The sequence below is a fragment of the Macrobrachium nipponense genome, chromosome 6 (genome assembly GCF_015104395.2).
Source record: "Macrobrachium nipponense isolate FS-2020 chromosome 6, ASM1510439v2, whole genome shotgun sequence".
Taxonomy (NCBI): Eukaryota; Metazoa; Arthropoda; class Malacostraca; order Decapoda; family Palaemonidae; genus Macrobrachium; species Macrobrachium nipponense.
Genome location: NC_061108.1, coordinates 94,233,854 through 94,261,353, shown reverse-complemented (window position 1 = coordinate 94,261,353; position 27,500 = coordinate 94,233,854). Strand labels below are relative to the sequence as shown.

Genomic DNA, 27,500 nt, shown 5'->3' with positions numbered 1-27,500 from the left:
AGGCTTTTAAGAAAATTAAAGAAGACGAAACAGTGAAGGTGACAAAAGCAGATAAATCTAATGCAGTGGTAATAAAGAATAAAAGTGACTATATAAGTAAAATAATGACATTGCTAAATGACACTGATACTTATACGAAACTGAGGTCTGACTCTACACAGACAGTTAACTCCCATTTTAATAAACAAATTAAATCCATTTTGAAGGGCTTGGACCATTTAATTAAACAGTTTACACCGCAATGCGCCTCTCTACCTTACATGTATGGTTTAGTCAAGACACATAAAATCAATAACCCTATCAGACCAATCATTAGTTCAGTGGGCTCAGTTACGTATAATTTATCTAAATGGCTTGTAAAAATTCTTACTCCTTTGGTAGGAAATATTTCTAACACGAATGTTAAAAACAATGTTGATTTTATAAACAAATTGAATAGTTTAAATTTGAATTATGATTTTAATATTGTTAGTTTTGATGTTGTCTCTTTATTTACAAAAGTGCCTGTAGATGACTTACTTGAATATTTGGAAGAGGAATTAGAGCGTCATGACATTCCCTTAAGTGTAGCAAATCTCATTAGTCTCATAAGGTTATGTATCAAAGATAGTAAATTTTGTTTCAATGGGGAATTTTTTTGTACAAAAGTTTGGCATGGCTATGGGTAATCCCTTATCTCCTGTCCTTAGCAATATTTACATGGAATTTTTTTAGACAAAACTCTTACCAAGAATTTTGCCCCAAAAAGTTATTTGGTTTAGGTACGTGGATGATATCTTCTGTATTTGGCCAGTTCACAAAAACCTCCAGGAATTCCTTAATAATCTCAATAATTTAGTCCCCTCTATAAAATTTACTGTAGAGGAAGAAAGAAATTGTAATTTGAATTTTCTTGATGTAACTGTCCATAGAAATGATAGAAATTTCACCTTTTCAGTCTTTCGAAAATCAACTAATATTGCCTCTTTTGTTCATTACTACTCCAATCACTATCAAAATGCTAAATTCTCTGTTTTTTCTGGGATGTTCCTAAGGGCTTTACGTGTCTGTAGCCCGCAGTTTATTGACGCTGAAATTAAAACTATTTATGATATTGCATTGAAACTTAAATACCCAAGGACTTTTGTAGATGTAGCATGGAAAAGAGCTAGAAAAACATTTTATTCAACTAATGACAAACTTGAATTTAGTAAGCATAACATTCTAAAATTACCTTATGATGAAAGGTTTTTAGATATTCCTAGAATTTTAAAGCTTTTTAACATAAATGTTGTTTTCAGTAATATTAATGTCAAGAGTTTAGTAATCAAAAATTCTCCTAAAGATCTTCCAGGCTGCATATATGAAATTCCTTGCAAAAAGTGTGATAAAGTCTATTACGGACAGACCGGCAAATCTCTTTCACAGCGTCTCAAGCAACATCAATATTCTGTGAGAACTGGGCAAATACCGAATGCATTATTTGTACATATGAGAGATTTAGACCATCCTATTAACTGGAGTCAAGCGGCGTTAGTCCCATGTAATGACACAGTTAAAAGGAATATCATTGAATCTTGTTTTATCAAGTCAAATAATAGAAATGTTCTAAATTTAAGTCTTGGTTTATTTAAACTTGATACTTTCATAATGAAAAAAGTTGTAGATAAATATAAGCAACAAAATTAATATATTCAGTTTTTACATAATTTTGGACTGTAAAGATACTTTGTAATTTCGGTTAGGGTCAGAATCTGTTTAAGTTTGTGACCGTGTGATATCCGATAATCCTGGATTATCCCTTTTAATTTTTACCCTTTTGATAATTAACCATCTGGTATTCCTGATCTTGTTTGTACCTGAGGCCTTCCTCTCCAATTGTACTTTAGTAGCTCCTTGACGATATCTGAATAAAGACGAAAGCGCTTGGATTTCTGACTATCATTTTCCCGTGGTATTCGATATTTATGAAGTCACGTGCATCTACTGTGATTTTTTAAGCATATATATATATATATATATATATATATATATATATATATATATATATATATATATATATATATATATATATATCTAATAAATATATATTGTAGATATATATATATATATGTATATATATATATAGTATATATATATATATATATATATATATATATATATATAATATCAATAATTTACCTTTACTAAACACCAAAGAAAGGTAAACAATTATTGAATACTCGTCAATCATACATGTGTGTACTATATATCTATGTATATCTACCAAAATATATATATAGTATAAATATATATATATACATATACATACATATATATATATATATATATATATATATATATATATATATATATATATATATATATATATATATATATTGGTGTGTGTATGTAAAATGAAGCACATCAAATAAATATTCCGAGTGTCTATTCCATGTCAAAGTTTGTGGGAAAGTGTAGAAGGTGTAATTACATTAACATTCATTAAAAAGGTATCTTGGATAATCCTTTGCAATGTCTCAAATGTCAAGTAGAGCAATAGGTTTTTACTGATATCCAAAGAGGGGTGTGGGCAGTTTTTTGGCCCACATAGGGTAAAGGAGAGGTTGAAAGGGTAGAGAGAGAAAGATAGAGGAGAGATGGGGGCGGGTGAAGGCCCATTTTGGAGGTAAGAAAGGAGCAGTGGAGGATAAAGACTGACGTGTCCCTTTCTCTCTCTATCTCTCTCGCTCTCTCTCTCTCTCTTGTAACTAGAGAGAATAAAGGTGGTTTTTATTACCAACGGTAAAAGCAGTGCCAAGCTCATTTGATTGACTGAATAACTGGGTTAATCGTGCAGGGAGATTGGCAGATGAATTTAAGGAGGGATATTCATTTGTTTGTTTGTGATGACTTAAGGATTCTTTTTTTTTTCTTCCTTTTGAAGTTGGCGGAAAGCCTCTTCATTTTCAGTATGCATTGGAATCATTTTGAACAGTACAGATGTAATAGATTTTAATTACATATTTTGTTAGGCCGGATGTTTCAACCTCGACTTGGTTTTGTTGTCTGTGGGAAATTGATAAAGTGTTTTGTTTTTCTTTTTCGTAGAGCTGCCCATAACATGAATACAGAGTTGTTGAAGATAAACCCGTGTGTTTGCAAGCACGGACTCTTGCCTATAGAGCAGCCTGCGTGAACACAAAACGGAGAACAATAGGTATTTTTATGATTTCTTTGATAAGAAGTTCGGACGTCAGTCAATAAGGGTACTGGAATAATGATTTGTGGAAATGATAAACAAGGTAGTAGGGGATGTTGAAAGTCGAGCAGGAACGAATTCTCTCTCTCTCTCTCTCTCTCTCTCTCTCTCTCTCTCTCTCTCTCTCTTCCAACCAGCTGGTACGTTGGTGATCATCGAAGATTAGCAGGTCAGGATGGGCTTTCGGCTTCGTTAGTATAAATTCCTCGTGTTGTAAGTAAAAAGACACTTTTTCTTGTAAATAATACACTAGGTCATGAAAGGGTCAAGTTTATCCTTTTGAATCTAAACAAAATACCCTACTCCGAATATAGTTTCTTTAAATTCAAGGATAAGTTTGACCCTTTGATGACCTCGTGTTGTAAACAAGTTCACTTGCCGTATATGTAATCTAGGGACCTACTACGTGGGATCTACGCTGAGGTTACTAAGGGTTAGAATTGAGTGCCACAAAGGTGTGTGTGTGTGTGTGTGTGTGTACATAGAGAGACTACGTGTTAGGCTCCTTGCAAGCGTTTCCCGAAGGAGTGTTGATTTGTAATAAACAGCGGGAAAGATGGATGCCGATTTCCTTTAGAGCAAGATGGTGCCAAACATTTTAAGATACTGAGAACAGATGTGCTGCCAATATTGAATGACACGAGACACTCACAAATTATTGTCTCTATATCAAATGCTCATTCTTATTGTTTGAAATTTTCCGCTTTTATTATTTTTGAATAATGAGTCGTACCCATCTGACATTATGTAAATGTATAAGGTTTACTATATGAGTGATGAATTTTATGTGATTTTTGATAAAGAAAAAGATATTTAATAATAAATTTATGAAACATTAACTTTTTTATGGTTGACCAAGAGAGCAAAACCGTTAATTTCTAGCATTACCTTCATACAACTTGATTTGGTCTGTATCTAAGCACTAAAACAATATATAAATCTTTACATTGTAACTATTTATGAACATATGAGGTCATTATCCTGAGATTCTTGCTTTGCGTTTCACTTTGTGATGATAATAAATGAGACAAATCTTGATCTTCTTAAAGTTTTTGGAATGTGTGGGCAAAGCGTCCTTCATTGTAGTTTCATCCATTGCCGAATATTCTTCCTTAGTTTGATGCAGTTCTCTATGCTTTCTTGGGTAGGCTGAAATGCCCTTTCATTCAGATTTTATTTTTTTTAAGCCCCACAATCGACCTGCATTTGATAAATCAGACGGGGAGAATTCTACTTGTCAATTAAGTGTTCTAATTGTTTTTTTTTTTTTTAACTTAGCCTTCAGTGTAATGTAATGTTCAAATTTCTCCGCGAATATCTCGACCATTTGCGTCTTTTTGGCTTTTAGGACAGTTTATGGGTTCATATGATTTGGGCAGCTTACTCATATGCAAGATATGGCTTTTGGGATTCTCTGAAATAATTCGGTTTTGCGCTTGTTATCCATATTCTCTTCTTGCTTTAATAGGTAGATAGTGAAGTTTGGTTAGGATTTAAGCGTCTCTCGCGCTAATTTCCCCCAAAATTGGCCATATTTCCCTCTAGTATAGATGTTTTCCCAGCCAATTGTGAGCCCATGCTCCACGCCGACGTGTTTCATTTAAAAATATGGCAAATTATCTTTACTTTTTCCCCCAGCGTTTTCTTAATTAAACGAATCCGCAGACATGCTTAATTTCTTCAACTTGTCATGTGTTTCCTTTTCCCATTTCAAGTAAGCAATTCTTTGGATAGAGAAATAAGGATGAAGCGTCTCAATATTTGTATAAAAAGAAGCTGCGCTTGGTCCGAGAGGAACGTCTGCTTGTTTACGGTTGGCCCGCAGAAATCATTAGAAAATCATCTTTCATAAAACCTTTGCGTTCGTAGAAAAAAAAAGAAACATAGTGACGATTGTATTTCCTGAATTTTTTTGGTTCTTTAATAATGCTTTATGTATTTATGATAAACATTTTGTCCATTGTGGAGGTGTATTCTTAAGGTCCGTCCACACGGTCGAGCTTTGCTCAGCGAACTCTGTTCGATGTGACGTCAGAAGCGGAGAAACAGCGAATAAGGTTCTGACTTTTCCCGCTTTTGACGTCACATCGAACAAAGTTCGTCGGGCAAAGCTCGACCGTGTGGACGGGGCTTAAGCTTGAAATATGTCAGTGTCATTGATAGATTTCAGAGTTAATCTACCTACTTATTTGGACCTGTAAACCTGTCATTTAGAGCTTGAAAGAAGTCTGGCTCGTCGGTGTAGAGCTGATGCTCACAATTCGCTGGGAAACTTATCAACACGGGAAAATTGCTAAGGGTGAACGGTGAACCCGCTTTGACTTTCAAGCGCTGAGGTACAATTTCCACGGTTCAAACGAGTGGCTTACAGGATAACTTTATTTTGTGACAATGAGATTCAAATGTTAAATCTACGAATATATTCATAATGGAAGCTTATTACAAAAATATGCAAAGCGTGATTAAAGCACATCCAACAACTAAATTGAGGAATTGAATTTATCATTGTGTTTGTTGACAAACGCGCAAGGGCTCCGCGGAACACGATTCTAGACTATTTCTGGAGTTCTAAAAGAAAAGACGGGCGGACAACGAACTAGACCGTAGAAAAGAAGCAGATGTTCTGTGTGGATCAAATACAGCCACTTGTTTATGAAACATTGAGCAGTTTTTCTTTTCTTTTTTTCCCTAAACATATCCATGACTGCGCTGTTGTTGTGAAAACAAGAACACTTAAAAATTTGCCGTCTTTTAAAAATCATGTGAAGCCACCTTTCTCTTGGTTACAAAATCAAATAAGCTTTGTAACTAAGTCAGCTAATAGTGTGATAGATCATTATAGATCCAGTATTAGTACCTGAATAATTTTGTGTGAACCTAGTTGTCTACAAACGATTCCATTTTGCAATTAAAGGGTTGTACTGTAGGGGATTTCGGGAATCCGCTACCACCACCACTGGCATCCGTCACAAGTTCATGTTACTTGTTCATGTTACTTGCAGGAGCCCCATTATCAAATGAACAGTTTGTTCATCGGATGTATTTGATCTAACTGCAAATTCCACATTCACCGTTTGATCTTCCATATCATGCATCAATTAAGCAAAAAGGTTTTAAGTTTCTTTTCGAAAGACTTCAAATCCTCTTATCTGCCACAGATCAAGAGGAAGCTTGTTGTATTATCTAGGGATCGTTTGCTCCGGTAACAAGTCCAATGTTGGCTTGGTCTATCTTAGGATAGGTGAGACAGTCACTGAACTACAACACCCCTATGACTGTTATACATCTTTTGATAATTTTTTTTCCTTTTGACCTACAATTTTCGAAGACCTCGTTGTGGTCATAATTTCAGCAATGGCATTGTTTTGTCATGAAAAATTTATTGCTCTTCGCCTTTTTTTTCATTTTACTATTTGGTGATACTGCTAGTGGGTTATACAAGTTCCTTTGTATTACTATAATATTCTGATTCGTTCATCTGTCACCAGGAGCGACGCCAGTACAAACTGAACCTTCTTGAAGGTACTACACTGTATTATGGTATCTCTCTTTCATTCCTGTGAGATAGCATTAGGGGTCCACCTTGAGGTGGTGTTGTATCAAATGTTGAAAGCAATAATGACGGTATCAACCATAAAGATAGAAGATATGGGGCACTGGTATGATGACCCAATAGATTTGCACATTCAGACAGGAACATTATCAAATTTTGATCTCTCTATTGATTGCCAACAGTGGTGTTGTTTACTTCAGCGGAGAAAACAGTGGACTGGAATTTCAGTAACTTTGCTGCTTCTATTATCATCATTTATAAAAGCAATTTTCTTAACAAGATCTATTGGTTTATGTTGCTCTCCAAAACTGCAAGTTTGCATCAAGTCACAAGAAAGGCTTGGTTAATAAGACAATGCAAAAGTAAATATAGAGCTCAATTTTACCAGACATTTAAAGAAGCTGAACATCTGTCTTGGTCAACTTTTGTGTCCTTAATAAACTATGGAACCCTACCTTGTGAAGTGCGGAGGAAATGAAGAAAAGTAGCAAGAAAACTTATGCAAAACCACCTCCAGTAGTAAGATGCAACAACCAGCGTGTCATCATTCCTGCAGAAATAATTGATACCTTAAACAATTCTTATGCAAGTGCCTCGAAAATGGGATTCTGTTCTAGGTCATTCACTATTAACATCATAAAGGACAGAAGTCTCTCTTGATAACGTCAGTAAATAAAAAGAGACACTGCGATCTCTCTTTCATTGGCAAGGAATTTGGTTCAGCTTTGACAATGCGCAGGGACATAGCTCCTGATCTCGACGACATCTTGTGCAGTATTGAGCATGATAAACCAAGTTATTTATAATCCAAAGCATCATTTTAAGAACACTTCATGAACAATTATTACCTAACAACATTGGAGCTGGCAGTTGCTACATTAGAGCACTGACATCTTGCCTATATAAAAAAAATCGAGAATGTGATCAGTAGAAGACATGTAAGGTTTCTCAAGTAAAAAACCATCTCTTGGCTTGATTGCTGCAGTTTTTTTATGAATGTATTAAATCAGTGGTGCTCTTAGTCACTAAAACCGAACTGTCTGCCTTATCAGCAGCTTCATGTGTTATAATTTTTTTACCCCTTTGAAAAAGGTTGGGTCTGACACTGCTTGGAGACGTGGCAATTTGGGTCTAAAGAGACTTTGTTTTTGTTATTTCAGACATCTTTAGTTTGCTGTCTCTTTCACTTAAAAAAATAAAAATGTCGAAGAGGAGTTCTCCAAGGTACTGTGCTAAGTGCGACCCTATTTGCTAATGCTATAAATGGAATATCATCTATAATTCCCCACAATGGCCACATACGATCTTCGCTAATGCCACCTTATATGAGGCTAAAATGGCTTAGTTGAAAGAAAATTTCAACTGAGGGCCAAAATTACCGTACTATGGTTAAAGACGCTCAATAGACAAATTTTGTGGGTGGAGATGAATGTTTTTAGCTATCTACGATTAAGGCAGATATTGTAAAAAATTTTGCCATATTCAAGTAGATCTGGAACCTGATACAGTATTTATTAAAGGCCAGAGGTTCATATGTGCATAAAGGACTAGCATTTAGGATTAATTTTTAATCACAAAATGCCATGGTCTGATGAATTGTACCCACACACACATCTGAGGGCACAGATCATCAGAGAGATCATGAAGCATTAATTTTATCTAAACCCTCATGTGAGTGCGAAATATTTTTGTCAGCAGTTGCATCCAGATTCAGGCATTTCTGTTTCCAGATACAGTGCTCTTCATACCTTTAGTCAAACTTTAGTGCAAGTGGCTTCTATTATGAGGACTGCCTTGTTAACTTGTCATTCAGATCCATTGCATATACAGGCTGTGCAAGCATTTGCCTAAAAAAGGTAGTAGCACCTGGAAATGGAAATTATTTTGTTTTCCATTGGTTGCAAGATGAAATAGGTAAACAGCAGTGATGATAGAATATAAATTGACAAGGTATGTGGGTATTCAGGGAGCACCGTCTAAAACATTGGTACCAAGTGCATGAAGAGCCAGTTCCTAAAAATAATAAGTCACCAAAGCCTTGCAACTCAACCTTCATGTAAGTAGGAGAGAGAGGACTTAGGGGCGGGGGGGGTGTTCTTCAGTGCTTGAGGATTCTTTGCATGATACACCAGGAGTGGCTCGAGGTTAAAGTTACCCACTGTCACCGTGTGTTTATATATTTGTTTAGTATTTAGGTTGTTACTATATTTACATCATAATAAGTAATGTTTGTATGTATATAGGGATTTCCGAGTTAAAGCCGTGTTAAAGACCCAACTATAATTACCAACGAATTCTTGTTACCGTAATGAAGATTGGTTGTGTTATCTTGTTTTGGACAGTTGTTTAGTTACTGTTTCTCTCTCTTCAGAGGTGAAATGGGGATCAGCAGAAATAACTCGGGAGTGCATTCGTGGTGCTGTTGTGCGGAAGAGGTCGAGATCCCTGCCACCTTGGATTTTATACATCAGCGTCCCAATTTTAAGCCTCTTCTGCGCACCTACGTCATCTGAGGGACCGCGGTGGTGAGAACCATTGAGAACGTTGATCTAAAACCGTCAAGAATCTTTTTAGAAGGGAATGTTTTTGATAATGTGATCTTTCAAGTGTCAAAAGAATGTAAATATAACAACATTTGCATTTTGAAAATATTTTATTGAGTTACAACTTTTATCTTTTTTCTTAGGACCTCCCTGCATGGTTGCCCTTGACGTTTTCTATACTTTATCAAATTATCAAGATATCTCATTCGAAAATATACGGATATCTTTACATAAAAAGCTATAACATCGTCAGGAACTTCAATATTAAGCTTTTTCAATTCAAAGTGAAGCTTTTTAAAACAATGTTTACCCTCTATGAGTGCTTTCCCGTGTACAGCATTAAAGATCCCACATTTTTACTAACTGTGAAAAAAAACTACTAGAAGGTACATGCAACTCCCCCCTACTTACACAGTCTATCCAAGTATCACTCCTTGGTACTTCTTTATTCTTATTTCCTAACTCGGTATTTAAAACAAAATATTTCGACAATATATCCCCCAATGTATTTAAGAGCCGCCTCCTCAATTACTCCCTCGATATCTTTTTTTTATTTCTGTGTTTGCTCTCAAAAGGTTTTCTTCCTCAAAAGGTTTTCTTCCTCATCAAAAACATCTTTTCTTAGGTCAAAATCTAAATTTCTAAACATCTGTGTTGTTAGACATATTTCTAATGCTAACTCCCTTTCTTTTGTTACATACTCACCTTCATTGGGTGATTCAATGGATTTTTCAACTGAGGTGATGTTACACTTTTCACTTATTACCTTCATTTCCTTCCCTAACCAAAATTTTTTATGCCTGAATTTAAAATTCACTGCATTTGGATGATCATGGTGACCATCCATGGCCTTATACACCCAAAGAAATGTTCAAGGCAATATTGATTTAATCTTTGTGTCAGCAGGTAGCCAAATACTATGAGAGGCTTTTAACATTAAATAAAGCAATGGTGGATTTACATTAAAAAAAATTATTCCCTACTCCAGAAGGAATGTATATATTTTTTTGCATAGGACTTTTAACTCATAATACTCATTAACTCGATGACCTTGAGGAATATAATTTAGCAGTTAGTTTTTCTACATCAATACTAAAAGCAGTGCTTTTACCAAACTCTCCATACATGCATGAAAAATTCGTGATGTCGAGCTAATCATTCGTTATTAAAAGAATAAAATCGGACGTTCCACTCCAGTTTTGACACTTCAACAGTCTCGTTTCGCCTAAATATTTTACTGAATTGGTACATGATGTAGACACCAGTTGCACTGCTAATGTAACGCGCTGTCTTTGTTGACCCATTACATTAAAATGCATTTCATTGATCTTATATGCAAACCCATAGTCTGTTTTGGTTTTACTAATTTTCTCGCATGCTAGAAGCTGAATACACTTCATTATTAAGGAAAAAAAAAGTCAATAAACTATTTCTTAATAATTTGATTTAAATGGGGAACATCAGAGAACACGACGTTAATTCTTTCAGCACGACAACAGGCATGTACCCACTGGTCTTTGTATGGCTTTTCTTTTGGAAAACGATGGCATTTTACATTGGGGTTTTTCGTTTTTCCACGTGTATTAGAACAGCCAAATACTGCGCAGTTACTTGGCATTATCAATGGTATAATGAATGAATGAATAAAAAGATATATGGGCACACAGCAAGTCCTATAGTCTACCTTACGACTATGGGTTGTATATTGTTTTGGTTAACCGCGTGTGAGAGACCAGGGCGCGTGACGTCACAGTATTGGTGATTCATACCCAAAGCTGCGCGCTGGCTGACCTGTTGTATCTAGACCGTGGCCATGCCCTGATGCAGAGACCACTCCCTACCCAGGATTTGCTTCCGACAACTCAGCCTGTCAGCAACCACATTCCTCTTGCCTGGAAGTACCTGGGAGAGAACTCAACCGAGTTGTCGATCGCCCACTGGTATAACTCAACTGTCAATGAATGGAAGTGACGAGACACCAGACCCCCTTGCTTGTTCACATAGGCGATCACCGTGGTGTTGTCGGACATCAGAACCACAGAATGACCATCTACCTTCTCCCGAAACTCTCTCAGACCCAGAAAAGCTGCTTTCAACTCCAAAACATTGATGTGTTGCAACTTGTCTTCCGCACTCCAAATGCCTGGGGCAATGAGGTCTCCCAGATGAGCACCCCAACCCAAGATGGAAGCATCTGAAAACAGAAAGAAGTCTGAAGGGGGAGAATGCAGAAGGATTCCCATCAAGAGATTCTGGTCATCCAACCACCAACCAAGGCCTTGCTTCAACTCTTCGGACAGAGCTACTCTCTGTGAGGGGAATCTCCCGCCGGGGCCAGAAGTCTTTCAGTCTCCATTGCAGAGACCAAAGATGAAGATGACCATGAGGGGCCAGCTTCTCTAGAGAAGACAAAATCCCCAGAAGGACCTACCACTGGTGAGCTGGTGGTTCAGGTTGAGACAGGAATTTGTGTGCCACTAACCGCAACTTCTCTAACCCCTGGTCTGACGGAAAAACTCTTGACACTGCTGTATCTATAACCATAACTAGATAGAGAGTTTTCTGGTTGGGAACCAGATTTGACTTCTCTAGGTTTACTATTATGCCTAGCTCCCCACAAAACTGAAGACGACCACCTCTGTCCTGAAGCAGTTTCTCTTTGGAGCTTACTAACACCAACAAGTCATCGAGGTACCTTAACAGGTGAATCCCTTGACCATGAGCCCATGTTGTGAGAAGTGGGCAAAGACCCTTGTGAACACCTGAGGGGACGTGGTCAACCCGAAGCACTGGACCTTGAACTGGTAGATCTGCTTTCCCAGAGTGAAGTGAAGAAACTTTCTGGACGAAGGATGAATAGGGATCTGGAAGTAAGCATCCTTTAATTCTATTGACAGCAAGAAGTCGTCGTCCCTTATCGCCACCAACACTGTCCAAGGCGTCTCCATCTTGAACCTTGTCTTCCTGACAAAATTATTCAAGGTGGAAAGGTCGATTACCAGTCTGCAGTCGCCTGTCGTTTCGGTACTAGGAAAATCTGACTGTAAAACCCTGGAGAAGGATGCTTTACTTCTATCGCACCCTTGTTCAGCATTTTCAACACTTCCTCCTGAAGAGCAAAAAACTTCGGGAAGTTACGAGCAATGTCCAACTGGGAAGGGGTCTGTTCGAGAAGGGGTGAGAGAAGTTGAATGGTAGTAAATATCTCACCCACAGAACATCTACTACCCATTTCTCCAATCCATAATCCCGCCACTTGGCCCACTGGCCCGCCAGGCATCCCCCTACTCATGGCAAAGGAGAGGGAGAGGCACCCACTCTATTGACAACCCCCCCCCATGCCCCTTCCTCTAGTCAAGACTTGTAGGGACGGGATTGAAAGGGACATTGTTGCTTGTTTGACTTGGCCTTTGAGGGAGATTGAGAGCTCCTCGCAGAAGCATCATGAACATGCCTACGACTTAGATACCACCTGATGTTCTAACCTGTCTTTAGTATCTGCCTGTCGCCGGTCAACTGTACAGTAGTACCTCAGGATACGAAATTAATCCGTACCGAGGCGGCCTTCGTAACCTGATTTTTTCGTATCTTGAACCACATTTTACATGTAAATTGCCTAATTCGTTCCAAGCCTTACAAAAACACCCCAGTAAATTATTTCCAGGCTTACAACAATGTTCTAGGGTTACGACGCCGATTTGACAGAAGAAATGACTCCAAAAAGGCAAAATACTGTACATACTTGAGTAATATTCAACTGCATGTAATATTCAACCCCATTTTTACTGCATATATTAGGACTTTAGCATATGTCCCTTAGCAATAAGCCTAGCCTATGTTTGCAGTTGCTACTGTAGCCTAGTCTATGATTCTGACATCTAAACCTAAGAAGTTAAAAGCTTAGAATATGCCAATAAAATGTATAAATAATCAGTATGTACTCATTTCAAATAATTATTAATTAATCATTAACTATAATACGCAAACAAACAAACAAAAAACGATTCCAATCTTTTATTTACTTCAACACTACGAGTAGTGAACGATCGCCAAGCAACCACTTTTACCTAGCACACAGTATAGTAATCATAAATTTTCATTATCTCTCTTCAACTACTGAAACTACCAAACAGTATAATAACCATTCATTTCTATTCTTTATTCTATCTTTACCTAATGGAGATACCGAGTTACTGACAGCTATAATGAAACATATACGTAATATTAAAACAGAAGAATTCTAGAAAATATTTGTTGGCTTCGTTGATAGCAGGCTGATTTATTTTATATTTTATGATATCTAATTCACAATTCTTTTTATTAAATGTATTGCATGTACTCATTTCAAATAATTATTAAGTAACCATTAACTATAATAAACAAACAAACAAACAAAAAAAAGCTTCCAACCTTTCGTTTACTTCAACACTACAAGTAGCAAACGATCGCCAAGCAACCACTTTTACCTAGCACACAGTACAGTAATCATAAATTTCCATTATCTCTCTTCAACTACTGAAACTACCAAACAGTATAATAACCATTCATTTCTATTCTTTATTCTAACTTAATCTAATGTTTTTTTTATTAAATGTATTGCATGAATAAGTTTTTCAATTTACAGCATCCTTTTACCAATAGAATACATAGATCACAATGGGGTAGATGCTGACCAATAGGGGAGCAGGATCTTACGGCGGTGACTAGGAACAAGAACCAATGGGAGAGCGGGAGGATGGTGGCGAGTCTACTCAGTTGGCGGCGCGTGAGTTTTATAATTGTTCTCGGTGGTCCGGGCGAATCTCGGGACTTTACAGTAACACCCTTTCGTAGCCTGAATTATTTTCGTATGCAGAGGCAAAAAAATCTTCGTATTTGCTTTTGTAACTTGAATTTTTCGTAAGTTGGGACTTTTGTATGTCGAGGTTCCACTGTATTTTCTAATTTAGTCCTTGGAAACAGAAACTGCAAATCAAGGAGATCCCCATTCCTGAGAGCTGACAAAGACTCAGAGTCCACTGAACTCACCACCTTGGACAGTGCTGCATCTCTCCTGGCCAGGAGGTGGTTGGTCCACAAGTTTGCACTAAGGTGGGCCAGGTATGAAATAGCTTTAGCAACAGACTGTATCAGTCTAGTAAGTGAAGAAGAACTCACTATGCCTCCTTCAGTCCTATCCGAAGCAATCCTGGCTATTGTGGTGGACCACAAGTCCAGCCCGGAGAACGTCTGGAAGACAGAGGCCGCCGTAGTCTCCATAGCTAAGGCCTCTTGTGATGAAAAGGAAGGACCTTCCAACCCAACCTGCTCCAGAGTTAGACCAGGCTTAAGACAAATCACATCCGGATTAAGGTGACGAGGCATCAAATGAACTGCATGAGTGGAGTACTTCCTATGCCGCACGAGAGGAGGAGGAAGAAACTTGGATGATCTATTGGAATGCAGAGAGCCATCTTGGTCCGAAACCAAAACGTTCACCCATTGCAAGGCACTGAGCGTGACCCAACAGGGAAAGTTCAAAAGAAGTCCTAGAATCCTGTCTGGCACCCAGCAAGGCCTCTATACCTGTTGGGGTGACAGAAGACTGAGCCTGCATCCTACACTCAAGATTGTTGAACTCACGAATGAGATCAACAACCTCCGCGAAGGAAGATATAAACTCTTGAGTGTCTCCCTCCTCCTGCTCCGGTAAAGGTGACCAATGACGTGAAGAAGAAGGCTTAGCAGTATCCTCCTTCTGTAACAACACTGGTGAAGCATCCCTAGGAAGCCCACCATTCTGATCATTATTGGTTGGAGTGTAGTCCCTAAAACTCGAAGATCCTGCGACTAAAGGTTCCCAAATGTTGTCAGCAATGACACTTGTACACGGTCCTGGCTCAAACCGCGTACAGGGTCGTGTATAAAACAACATACACAATTGCAGAAACGATCACATACACACAAGTCAGTCGAAACAAGTATGCGTTCACGGAAGGAATCACATACATGGACATGTAATGAGTCAAGTACATGTCCGTGAGACACCAACCAAGCACAGTCCCGAGACGGAATGTCGCCAAAGAGTTACCTGAAGGCGACTGACTCCTAAGGTTAAGGTCTCTTCCAGGAGAACAAGAAACACATCCATGGGCCAGGGAAGCCTCACGTTCCTGACAGTCAACCACAGTCTTATCAAGCAAAGAATCCTTAGAAACAGCTTGAACCACCTCTATATCTGCAACCTTCGACCTTTTAATCAGTGCCTTATTGTCCTTACGCCAATGAACTGGTACAGGAACAGATGAACAGGGGGTAGCACCTCTGATATCATCAGCACGTATGGACAAGGATGACCCACTTCCGCGTACATTTGGAGAAACACCCTTATTACTTTCAACACTCATACTGTCACAAACACGCCCATGAGATGGAGATACACGACCATGTATCGAAGACGAGAATGCCTTCCTTTCACAAGCTCCACTGCCAACCACACAAGCACAAAGGGAGAAACACGACCTTGTGGGGCAGATGGTGGAGCACTCCTCTCACTTGCGCAAACACGGACATGCATGGGAGAGACATGGTTGTGTGAGGCAAGAGGCGATGCACTCCTTTCGCTCACAGAAGAAAAAGCCACAAAGTCCTTGATCCTCCAACATCTGACATAATGGTGAGGTGGTGATTGAAAAGAAGCAAGAGAAAGAGTGAACTTTCCCCTCTACAAGGTCTCTTAGCAGCAGGAGATGGAGAAGAGACCTTACGTTTACGACTCCTCTTCTTCGTAGAGAAGGCAGAAGACCTCTCTTCCAAAACAGAGTCCAGCCTCTTGAAGACCGCTTGAAACGCCTCGGATGGCTCAGCGAGAGAGGACGATGACATCAAATTGGAAGAGATGATGTCATAGCGACAGGAGGATGAGCAACCACCGCATCTGATGTTATAAGCTGAGAGGACGCTGGGAGTGACGTCACAACATCTCCTAAGACCAGCGCTGGTCAATGGCCTCACTGGCGGAACGATAAGGTGCGACCCAGTGAGCGTCAGCAAAGACAGGGAAGCTCTGCAAGATGGCAGCATGCGAGAGCCAATGTAGAGAGTCCTTGGAGAGGGGGGACTGCTATAGGGGCTGGTGGAGGGGGGGGGGGGGGGGGGGGTACAAGCCTCCAAGAAATGCGACAATAACCCATCCAAGGAAGGTGAATCCCGTAGACCAGCGACGCCCAAACAACCGCCATCTTGGATGACTCCGAAAGAAATTAGATGGTGTAGCCTCCTACCTCTCAGGAAGAGAACTGGAACCCAAGGGAGCGGGGGCTACATTAAACATAACATAATCCTATGGCACTCCCGATCAACGAATCAATGGAAGAAAAGGAAGGTGAAATGGGTACACTTGAACTAGCCACAGGGAGAGTGATCACAGGAAAGGGAGAAGATGAAACGTCCAGTTGAGAAGAAAACCTCTCCCAAGAAGGAAAAGTAGAGTCTCTGCATGTTCCTTCTTATTATAAAACACTCTCCACTGCAACTTAGACCAGGAATGACATTCTGGGCAGGGATTGGTTATAGTACAATAATTTGCTCTGTACCTACCACATGTCATATGAGGATCTGTGATCATAGATGCTAGAAAACTTGAGCACGGAAATCCCTGAATGTCCGAGCACAGGCATTGACGAGGCCGTGAGGACTCGGAGGAATCCATAATAAGCAGAAACACGAGCACAAATCAACCAGCTTGGAAGGAGAGCAAAAGCAATAGTGTCTACTCTCCAAGACGGTTAAGGAAAAGACTGAAGCATCACGAGGTACAGCGTGCGGTCTCTGACCAGCTATCACCTTGTGTGTGCAGGAGTTGCCAGATCTCACAGATTCCTTGCTTTACAATCTTTGATTGTGTTAACTGGTTACCAGCTGGCACTTGGAAAATATCCTATTATTAAGACCGAAGGTTTGTTTCCACATATGAATAATTTTAAGTTAGTCCTATTTAATATTGTCACATCTAGCTTAATTAAGCAATCATTGTAACTCAAACCGCAGTGCACACCAGCTTTATTTTGGAATATCATTAGATAATACAGAATTGTAACTTTTTACGACATAATGTACCAAATTATCCATTATTTCAAAATCACAAAAGGTTTGAAAGAAATAATGTAATTGCCTTCACAATTACAAGAATTACTATGCAGACAAAGAACTTGAATTTTATAAGAAAAAGCAGAAAATTACAGAACTATCAAAGCCTTCTGGTTTCTAAAATTAAAGGCAACATCAAAAACTGTTCATATCAAAAAGCACAAGTACTACCTGTAATAATAATTCCTCGCTAGAAACCTACTGACCATCCTACAAAATTCAAATTAAAATATTTGCAGTAACCAAACTTTATTTAAAATGCTACATACAAGGATCTTCTGCCATGCAAGAAAAAACAAATGAACTTTACTCAAATGTATTCAATACCTTCAGTCTACCCTTAAATTCCTATGATGGATTAAGATCTATCAGATACAATCTGTGATAAAAGAATAACCACACCAACAACAGGAAAATAATTTTATCTCCAAAAAACCAAAAAGCTAATTTTATCTCCAAAAAACCAAAAAGCAAGCAATTATAAAAAGAATAGGGTAGACAAAGTAAAATTTTGTGGAAGAAATACTGTGTATGAAGATTGATCAAATCTTATTAGTATCTAGGAAAAATGTTACCCATTATACACAGGTGTTGGGTTTGCAGATGTATTGAAGTATTAGAAATCAATATCAGAAGCAATTTATATGAGGATCTCAACCTATCTCAACCTATCATGGAGATCCTGCACAACTTAGAGATACACTCACTAAAGTTGGATATATTTCTTACTTGAAATACAGAATAAGAAGTCACTTCCAACCAAAAATTATACTTAAAACTACGTACGCTTCAAAATTTATAGTAACCTTTTTTTCTTTCATGAAGTCTGCAAATAATCAGAAAAACATCTGTAAAACACTTACAAATTACATTATGCATCTTGACCATTCAAAATAAAAATTGTTTACTAAGAAATGATAATGTGCAGACCAGTAAGACAATTTTACAAGTCACTTTTTATCCAATTCATAAAGACTGAAATTATATATTGCATATACTATGCCAAAATATGAATATAATGGACGGAATTCATGGCAAACTCCACCATGAACTGTAGTATTATATTTCATCAACCCTTCAGCAATTATCAAGAAAGGTTCAAAGCAGAAACATCAAGATTTTTATTAAACAAGTTACCCATACCATATGACTGGCTATCATTAGGAAAAAATGCAAAAAATATGATTAACAACAGACAGTTGAAAAAGAGGATAAGGCATAACTTCCATAAAATACCTATAAACTGGAAAATATAATCCAATAATGGTCAGCATTCCCTTCTGGCAATTAAATGACCACTGGAATATATATCTTCAGTTAATACAAAAATTCTATCTTCAACTTATTTCATATTACTTTAGTCTCAGCATAAAAAACCTTTGACTTTAAGCTTCCTTTTATTTATATAATGAGCACAATGTTACTAAACTTAACAATTAGGCTAGATGTAATAATACTAAAAGCATTTAAAGAAACAATTCATTCCTTTTGCTATATTATAAGTTATCAATTTACAAAGATATTCTTTAAGAAATTTTATTTTATTCGTGATAACATCTTCATGGTTGTTTCTGAAAGCTGAGGTGAAGGTGGTAATGCATCCATAGAAAACTTCATTGCAGCACCAGAACTAAGCCATAGGTTTTTCCTGCTACTAGGTTCTACACCACAACCAACCTCATTAGAGCTTTTCACATCATTTTCCTTCTGTCTTACTTGAGAAATTAATTTCCCATTTCTTGAAAACTGGAGCTTGCTGTTTTCATGTGAATATTGATTAGGGTGATCCTGACCATCCATTCTATTTTGTAGTGATAATAATGACATTGTTAAGTCGGACAACTCAGGCGAAACCGGAAGAGCATTCTGAATACCAAGATGATCCGATGAATTAGAAGACTTTAACACAGGTAATGCATCTGGAGAGAGAATAAGTTTTTCTGATGTTCTATTGCTATCACTGTTCACAGACTCACTTTCATTAGACTGGTATGGTAATGGCTCCTTGGTGGTTGTTATTTCAGCATGAAAAGACGTGTTCCTGTTTATCATTTGGGCTGATAATACTGATTCTCCTGGGTGTCTAGTTTCCACTTCTTTCACTACTGCATATTCAGAAGCATATGAGATCACTGGTTTCTTGGGTGTTTCACATTCTACCTCAATCTTTGTACCATGTTTTGAAGGCTGATCGGAAAGAGGAGGCCTTTTTTGAGACTGATCCACCCCATGACCTGATGCTAATTCTGCACCTGGGTATGAAAGAACTGGTTTTTCTGAAGTGTAATCCATTTTGGCAAATAAATTCTGAGCAGATATGTTCTCCTTACAAGAAAAATAAGATGGTTCCTTGTGATCAGATTGTTCTGAAGAGTTACTAATGGTACCTGGAATATTACTGCTGTACAGTTCTTTCCTTAAAGAAGGCACTTGATTCCCTCTGATATTAGAAGCAACTGACTTCAAGAATTGAGTGGTATATTCTGAGAGTTCAGGTTCTTCTGGTAAGCCACTGATATTAGAAGCAACTGACTTCTCGCACTGAGTGGTATATTCTGAGAGCTCAGGTTCTACTGGCAAGTCACAGACATTAATACTGGAAGACTTATAAGTTGGGATTCTATTCTTAACAGGCATCTGAGAAACTTCAAGAGATTCTGGGGTGACTCCTGTATCATCAGGTACTGATTCAGATATCATAATATTGGGCATTTTGTCACAATCATGGCTAATCTCTTGCTTCTTCATAGGCAACTTCTTCATCCGTACCACATCAGGAGTTACTTGAAGGTTAGAGTTATCAACTCCTTGTAACCACTGTTCTACAGTCACTAGACCGCTTCCATAAGAACCTGCATCAACACTTTTCTTCCTACTTAATGCTGATCTCATTTTGCCTAATGTTGGAGTCTTCTGATACTCCATTAAATCAGGTTTGTTCTTCCCCTGAAAGTGAACATAACAATTAGTCAATCAATTCCACAAATATACAGCACAATATTGCTTAAATTTCACACCATGAGACTTGAATCTTAACTAAAAATTACAGTTTACAAAGCACCTTTGTTTTGACATATTGACAATTGCTGTGGTTTTATTTCCTAAAGCTTGGAGAAGTAACAAAATTTATTGTTAACTACAGAAAAGTTATTACTTTTATCATGTGAATGTCTCTACCTGGTCTTGAGGTAGGATACCTTGTAAAATATGGATTTTGTATGCTGGAAAAGGTGATTATTGTACAATTTGTGGAGGGATATGATCTTTATGTCTCTAGAAATTTTCAACAATATCACATAGAAGAATAACAAAAAGCAAAAGCAATTAGATGCAATGCCAACAAGAGTGCCACTGAGGAATCTAGGTGTAGACTGCATATAAACTGGAACAACATGAAACTTCCTCATGCAGCTTAATTAGAATAGTCTTTTGACGTTTAGGTACTCACACCTGAGCTTTTTTAGTTTATTTCAATTACTTATGACACTCCCAGTGTAAAGTACCTTCATCCAACTTCTGATAATATTAGGTGTGTGTTAAATTCTGATTACTCTTTTGCATCTTTTACTTGACTCCTACATGCTTAAACTCTTAAATGCTGCAATTATATTTGCAAATAAACTGCCACATGCATAGTTCCATAAAAATTGCCAAAATGCTTTGTTCATCATCATGTAAAATGCTATAAAAAACTGCTATATATACTAATTTATCCATTCATAAAAAACTTATACTAATTTATCCATTCATAAAAAAACTTTAAACAACATAATAAAAGAAAAAGTTGAGTTCACACAATCTTTTTATATTATATGACAATGGTTCCTATATTTGCCAGCATATTAGATGCACTTTTTTCATTTTTGAATGTATAAAAAACTGCATACTGAGTAGGCACAAAAATTGGCCCTAACAATAAAATATTGAAAAACAAGCCGAATTATCAGTCTTTTATCACAGACTTACAAAAATTGTTACCAATAATAAAATATTGAAGACATGCCAAATTATCAGTCTTTTATCACAGACTTACAAAAAATTGCTTTCGATACGTCAACAGTTAGCCTGTCAGCTAATTGTCAGGTAACACAAACAATGTCTATTTATGGCAAATTTAATATAGAGCCCATACGTTATTCCTGTACCTATGCATTCACAATATTGTATTTCATGCACAGAATCATACATTTTTTCCTACAAAATCACATTAAAATATTTTCTATTCTATAAATGTATCATGAAACATACTAAGATTGTTTTTTTCCAAAAGATTTATCCTACTGTTAAAACCGAAGGTTTGTTTTTCATATGGATAAATATCCTTGTAAAATATGGGTGTGTCTTATGCAAGGGTGCATCTTATATACTGGCAAATACTGTGCATGTATTAATAGTGCTTTATCCAGTGAGGTCAGATATAGAGGGGGCTGATAGATTTAACTATGAATACTAGGACTTGTATAAAAATATACCCAGTTGGCAAATATATCTTTCAGCTAAGAAAAGAGAATTGTTTGTAATAAACAATGACTTACATCTATGGAAAATTTATTATTTCTAAAATAAACCTTGCCTCTAAGAAAATTAATTTTGTTACATGTTCTGCAAAAACTTAAAAGGCATAATTGTGTTACAATAAACACTCCTCTGGTGTCATGACCTTGCCATCTGCGATTCAGTGCATGAAGACTTTACAGCTTTCTTGACCGAAGTGATACAAGTTACAGATCACACCGTAGCTGGTCACCTGAAAGGGGGCCTTTCTTTCCTTGGCACAGTTCCTTAGACAATATAGTGAATGTGATGACCTATAAGAGTGATAGATTGCTGGGGCTTCAAGTGACAGTAGGGGACTCTAAGATCCTAATAATTAATATTTTTATGCCCTTGGGAAAATAACAATAATTCTGGTCAATACTGAAGTATCCTGGTTGAGTTACACAGCATTCTTCACAATTATACAATATTTGTATAATTGGGGACCTTAATTCTCACCCCACAAAACAATTTTATGACGAACTTACCCGCTTCTGTCAAAATCATGCTCTCCAAATTAACGATGTAAGGCTCCTACCTTCCTCCTCCTATACTTTGTACAAAATATAACAGATATACAGATATAATTACAACCTCCTGGCTGGACAGCTGCATCCCATCCCCACAACTTCATGATTCTGTTGTGACCTGCAACATCCACTACGATCTTGCAACGGGCTACATTCACATCCCTTTACAGGTGTCATTCAATGCCCCATCCCTCCTTACCATGAGCTCCTAACTGATCGCCCACCTGCCATTAACTGGGATTTTAAAAACCAGCAGAAAACCAGATCCTTTAGGGAAACCACAGAAACCAGCTTTAGATCTTGTCAAGGCAACTCTCATAATACCTGGCTGGAGTGACTTGGTCAAACATCTGTATACACATTTATGAAATATGTTTTAACTGTGGAGGCAAAATGGTAGCCTGAGGGAAGGTCACTTTGCAATGCTAATGAGGCAGGCGAGAGCACAGTTCAACTTGCCCTTAAGCACTGCAGACTAAATGAAAAGCAACTAAGAATTGATGCAATGCCAAGAAAATCAGAATCTGGCAATTACACTTATCTTTGGAAAGACATTCAATCCCTAAATCCCAAAACTAAAAAGCTATCACAGAGTAGGAGAAGCCATTGGTGACAACGCTACTGCAAGAATGTGGGGTGATCACTTCAGCGCTATCCTAAATTGCATATATGATGAAGACTTCTGAAAGGATTTAGGTAACCTCCTTACAGATTACATTCAATTTCACTTCGCCGATCGTATTACACCAGGTAACAGTAGCGATGCCATAAACAACCTACCCACAAATAAATTTCCTGGCTGTGATGGTCTACCAGCTGAAGCTTTCAAATTCTACCATCTAATAATATACATTTTGCTAGCTTCTCTGTTCAAGCTAAAGGTTGAGCCGACCCAGGTAATCACCACCTGATTGCAATTACAGACAACAATTGTGTAGAAGATACTTGAGTCGGTCCTTCTAGTGAGACTTCTGCCCTTTCTACGCACTACTGACAATCAGTTCAGCTTTAAAGGAAACCATTCAACTGATACCTGCATGTGCATCCTGAAAGAATTGTTGAACTTTTGCCTATCATCAGCCTCTCCAGTTTTCCTATGGTTTGTAGATGTGAGAAAAACATTTGGTAGAGTAAACAACTTAAAGCTCTTACTGAAGCTGCACAAAAATGGGACATCCCTATATCTAATTGGCATTTTATGTTGCTGGTTCTACACACAGCAATTCTAGTGTCAAATAGGGTAACATATTATCATACACGTGCAGCTCCCTAAACGGATTTCGGCAAGGGGCCTTCTTTCTCCATACCCTTGTTCCTACACAAAGACAAACCATCGGTCTTTACATAGGAATTACCTTCAGCGAAAGTTATTCTAGACAACAAAGTTATTTGGTAGTTGCACTATCAATGGGAAAGGAGAGGGGTACCCTCGCCACCTCCCTTTACCGAGTTGCGTAACCACTTGTCTTATTGCCTTCGTCGAGAACGGACACAGCATTGCCTTCCTCTGCCCGATTGCTTCCTGGCCATTCTACCTTTACTTCAACCTGGTTTTTTCCTTCCTTTTTGTTGTGATTCAGCTTTTGTGGTATACATCTGTTCTTGTTTTTGAATAATGCAAAGCCAAGAATCATTTCAGCCTATACCTAGATTTTGCCTGGGTGTGGGAGAGCAATGATGCAATTGCTTATTCACCCTTTGATGTAGACCCGCACACTGTTTAGCACCAAAGGCCACAAGTGTGTCTCTCATAAATGATACTCGCTCCGAGTGTTGTGAGTGGTCCCCAGAGCATTGGATTAGGTTCGCTGGGAAGAGGAAATCCAAGACGACTGCTCGTCCATCTCCAGATTTATCTTGCATCATTACATTTACATTGCATTTATCCTCTTACCATTTAGGCACACTGTACTTATTGTAAGACCACTTGTTTAATTACAAACTGTGGCAACATTGAAATTTTCCCGCCATATATACAATGCATAGATCAGTTTCTGTCCTGTGGTCACTGAAGCGTGAAGCATGGAACTTTCTTCCTCCTTCACATCACTGTATCTGTCAACATATGGAATTTTAAAGAACCTACAATATCATTTTATCAACCTTCGTTCCATTTATTACATGGATGTATGTGGTGGGGTTACAAGCCACAATAACAGGGATGACCAGTAATAGATCTTTTTGCAACATGGCACAACAGTAAGTTGCCAGTGTTTTGCTCAGTCGTCCTGGATCTCTGGGCTGCAGCAGAGGAGACCTTTCAGCAACCATGGGACAATCTCGACACATAGGCTTTTCCTCCGTTCTGTCTTATTTTTCAAGTGATCAACAGGGTAATGATCACTGCAAACATCAGAATGACCCTGGTGGCACCCAAATGGTCACATACCAAGTGGTACCTGGACCTGCTGGCTCTGCTATCCAAGGCACCGAGAGAAATCCCCCCATGACACAAACTCTGCCAACCTCACATAGAGAGGTTCCACCAATCCGTAGTCCCTATCCCTTCACGGCTGGAGACTATTCAGCATCTCCTACAAGTGAGACGTTTTCCTTGCCAAACAGCATCAGATGTCTGGATATCTTCAGAAATCCTGTGGATGTCTACCAAGGGAAATGGACCATCTTCAGTGGTTGGTGTCAGGAAACGGGTTTCTCTCCAGCCGGAGTTACTGTTCAGCAGGTAGTGGATTTTCTAGTCTTCCTTCGCCAAGAGAAGCTTCTCCGTGTCTCAGTAATTAAGGGCTACAGAGCTGCCCTGGGCTTGGTTCCAATGCCGAAGGGACATAGATTCTCTTCCTCTTAGGAGATCTCTATGCTGATGAGCTTTGAAAAGTCTTGCCTTCCCAAGGAACTCAGGCCACCTGAGTGGGATGTGACACTCGTCCTTCAAAGCGTAACTCATGCACCTTATGAGCCTCTGAATTGTCAGACAGGGATCTGACCCTCATGACTGTATTTCTGCTCGTCCTGGCGTCAGTGAACAGACTAGGTGAACTTCATGCTCTTTTTTAAAGTGTTAAACATAAGGGAATGGGTATCTGTTTCGCTCAAATTCATCCCAGAATTCATGGCAAAGACTCAGAATCCAGCGTTCTATCATCTATTCTAAGATGTATAGTAGTCGAAGTGAAAGTGTGTGTGTGTGTGACTGGCCTCCCTCCTTGTATCTTCCTCTCGTGGCAGGCAGAGGATAGCTTCCCAGACCATCATAAGCTGGATAGACACAGATGCAGGTGAGTGATCAGCCTTTCTATTTTTCCATGGTTATGATCTAATAGAAGCAAATACTACCCTCTCTCTAGCAAGGGGAGAGAGGGACGGACAGTAAAACTAACCTATTACTTATCTTAGCATTATTGTCTCTGACACAAAGTTCTTCAAACCCTTTTTGGAGTAATGCTGTTTTCAAACCCATTACTTTGAAACCCCAGAAGTCTGACAGTTGGGCACACTTTTGCTCCTATAATCAGAGGCATGGCACTGATTCCTTTGCTAAATATTGCATGACCAGGAAAAAATCCTAGACGAGGTGAACCTCCAGTCAGTCAGGAAGGCTACTCATCCTCCCACCAATAGTAAGTCTTCCTATGTAAAGACTGATGGTTTGTATTTGTTTAGGAAGTGATAAATTTTAAAAGTAATTTGTATTTTTCCTAACATACAAACCTGAGGTATTTACATAAACTGCCCACCTCTAGCCATCCCTCATTTGGTTATCTGGGCTATAAGGCAAGTGGTTAAGTGACTCAGTGAAGGGAGGTGGTGAGGGTACCCCTCACCTCTCCCCCAGGGGACTGCAACTACCAAACAACCTTATTGTGTTACACTGATGCCCTGAATGTCAAACTGAACTCCTCCCAGTTGGATGCACTGTCAAAAAAACAATAAACAACTTCTGTTATGTCGACGATATGGTTCTGATATCCCCATTGGTGCAAGGTCTCGAGCGACTCATCGACCCTTGCCACCAATATGCAGAGGAATTTGATATCCTATATGTACAACAAAACCAAGACCCAGCGTATATTGCTGCTCCCAAGATTGCTTAAGTATACTGCAGAACCCCAAATTTTCCTTGGAAATCATCATCTGGAATTCGTACATGAATTTCTGTATTTGGGCCACATTATCACAGACATAGAACAGGTGTCATAAACTATGTGCAACTGGCAACAGGATTGCAAGGAGGTTTGCCTTCTGTCACCAACACACGAAACTGCTGCTTTTCTGCTCGTACTGCTAGAGTATACATATGTGGGTGTTCCCTTCGGACAAACTATACTTGAGACCATGAGATGTATCACAATTATTCACAATGACATTCTGAGACAACTCACAAACAACCCTCGCTACCACTCCGCCACAATGTTCAAAGAAAACTGCCTGGATAATTAAAAAATCATTGTTAGGCGAATAATGTCCAGTCTGATCACCCGACTAAGAAACAGCAGCAATTCACTCATAAAAACCATAGTAAAGCAATGAGGCAAGAAGATCTAAATTGTGGGAAAGATGGGATAATGAGGCATCTGTTCCTTAACCTCTTCATTACCGAAAGTTTGTTTGGAGGTAGGCGGGTGCCACCATTCAAGTCTACTACACCGCCCCGGGTGCATAAAGGTGGTACGAAGAGTACCACCAAAACTCCTCTTTTCAGATAGGGACTTCCAATCATTCTGTAATTTCGGTTTGAAGAGTTTGGAGCAAAATAAACAGTATGACACAATGCCAGACGTATGATGAACCCAAAAAAATATTATTACTGTTTATAGTAGTGTGTAGGTGACAGATGAACTGCGTCTCAACCAAAAATCACAAAACCAGACAAGCGTAAACATGTAATAACATCTACCCAAGTATAAAACCAGTTGCATCATCATTTACTGTATTCATTTATTTATTCACTTATTACATTTTACAAATAAAAGATATGAACACCAGATAAATGAAGGTAAAAATAAAGCCTTATAGTAACTTTATATATAAAA

The 27,500-nt window shown here is 38.3% G+C and overlaps 1 protein-coding gene across 1 annotated transcript in view; it reads right to left on the bottom strand.

Annotated features, from left to right (window-relative positions):
* Positions 1 to 9,038: 9,038 nt before the first annotated feature.
* Positions 9,039 to 27,500, bottom strand: part of LOC135216586 (uncharacterized) — a 142,501-nt gene continuing 124,039 nt past the window's right edge. Inside the window, exon 11 of the mRNA XM_064251966.1 lies at positions 9,039 to 20,389. Within this exon, the coding sequence (XP_064108036.1) occupies positions 18,980 to 20,389 (1,410 nt within the window). The 3' untranslated portion in view covers positions 9,039 to 18,979. The remainder of the gene's footprint in view (positions 20,390 to 27,500) is intronic.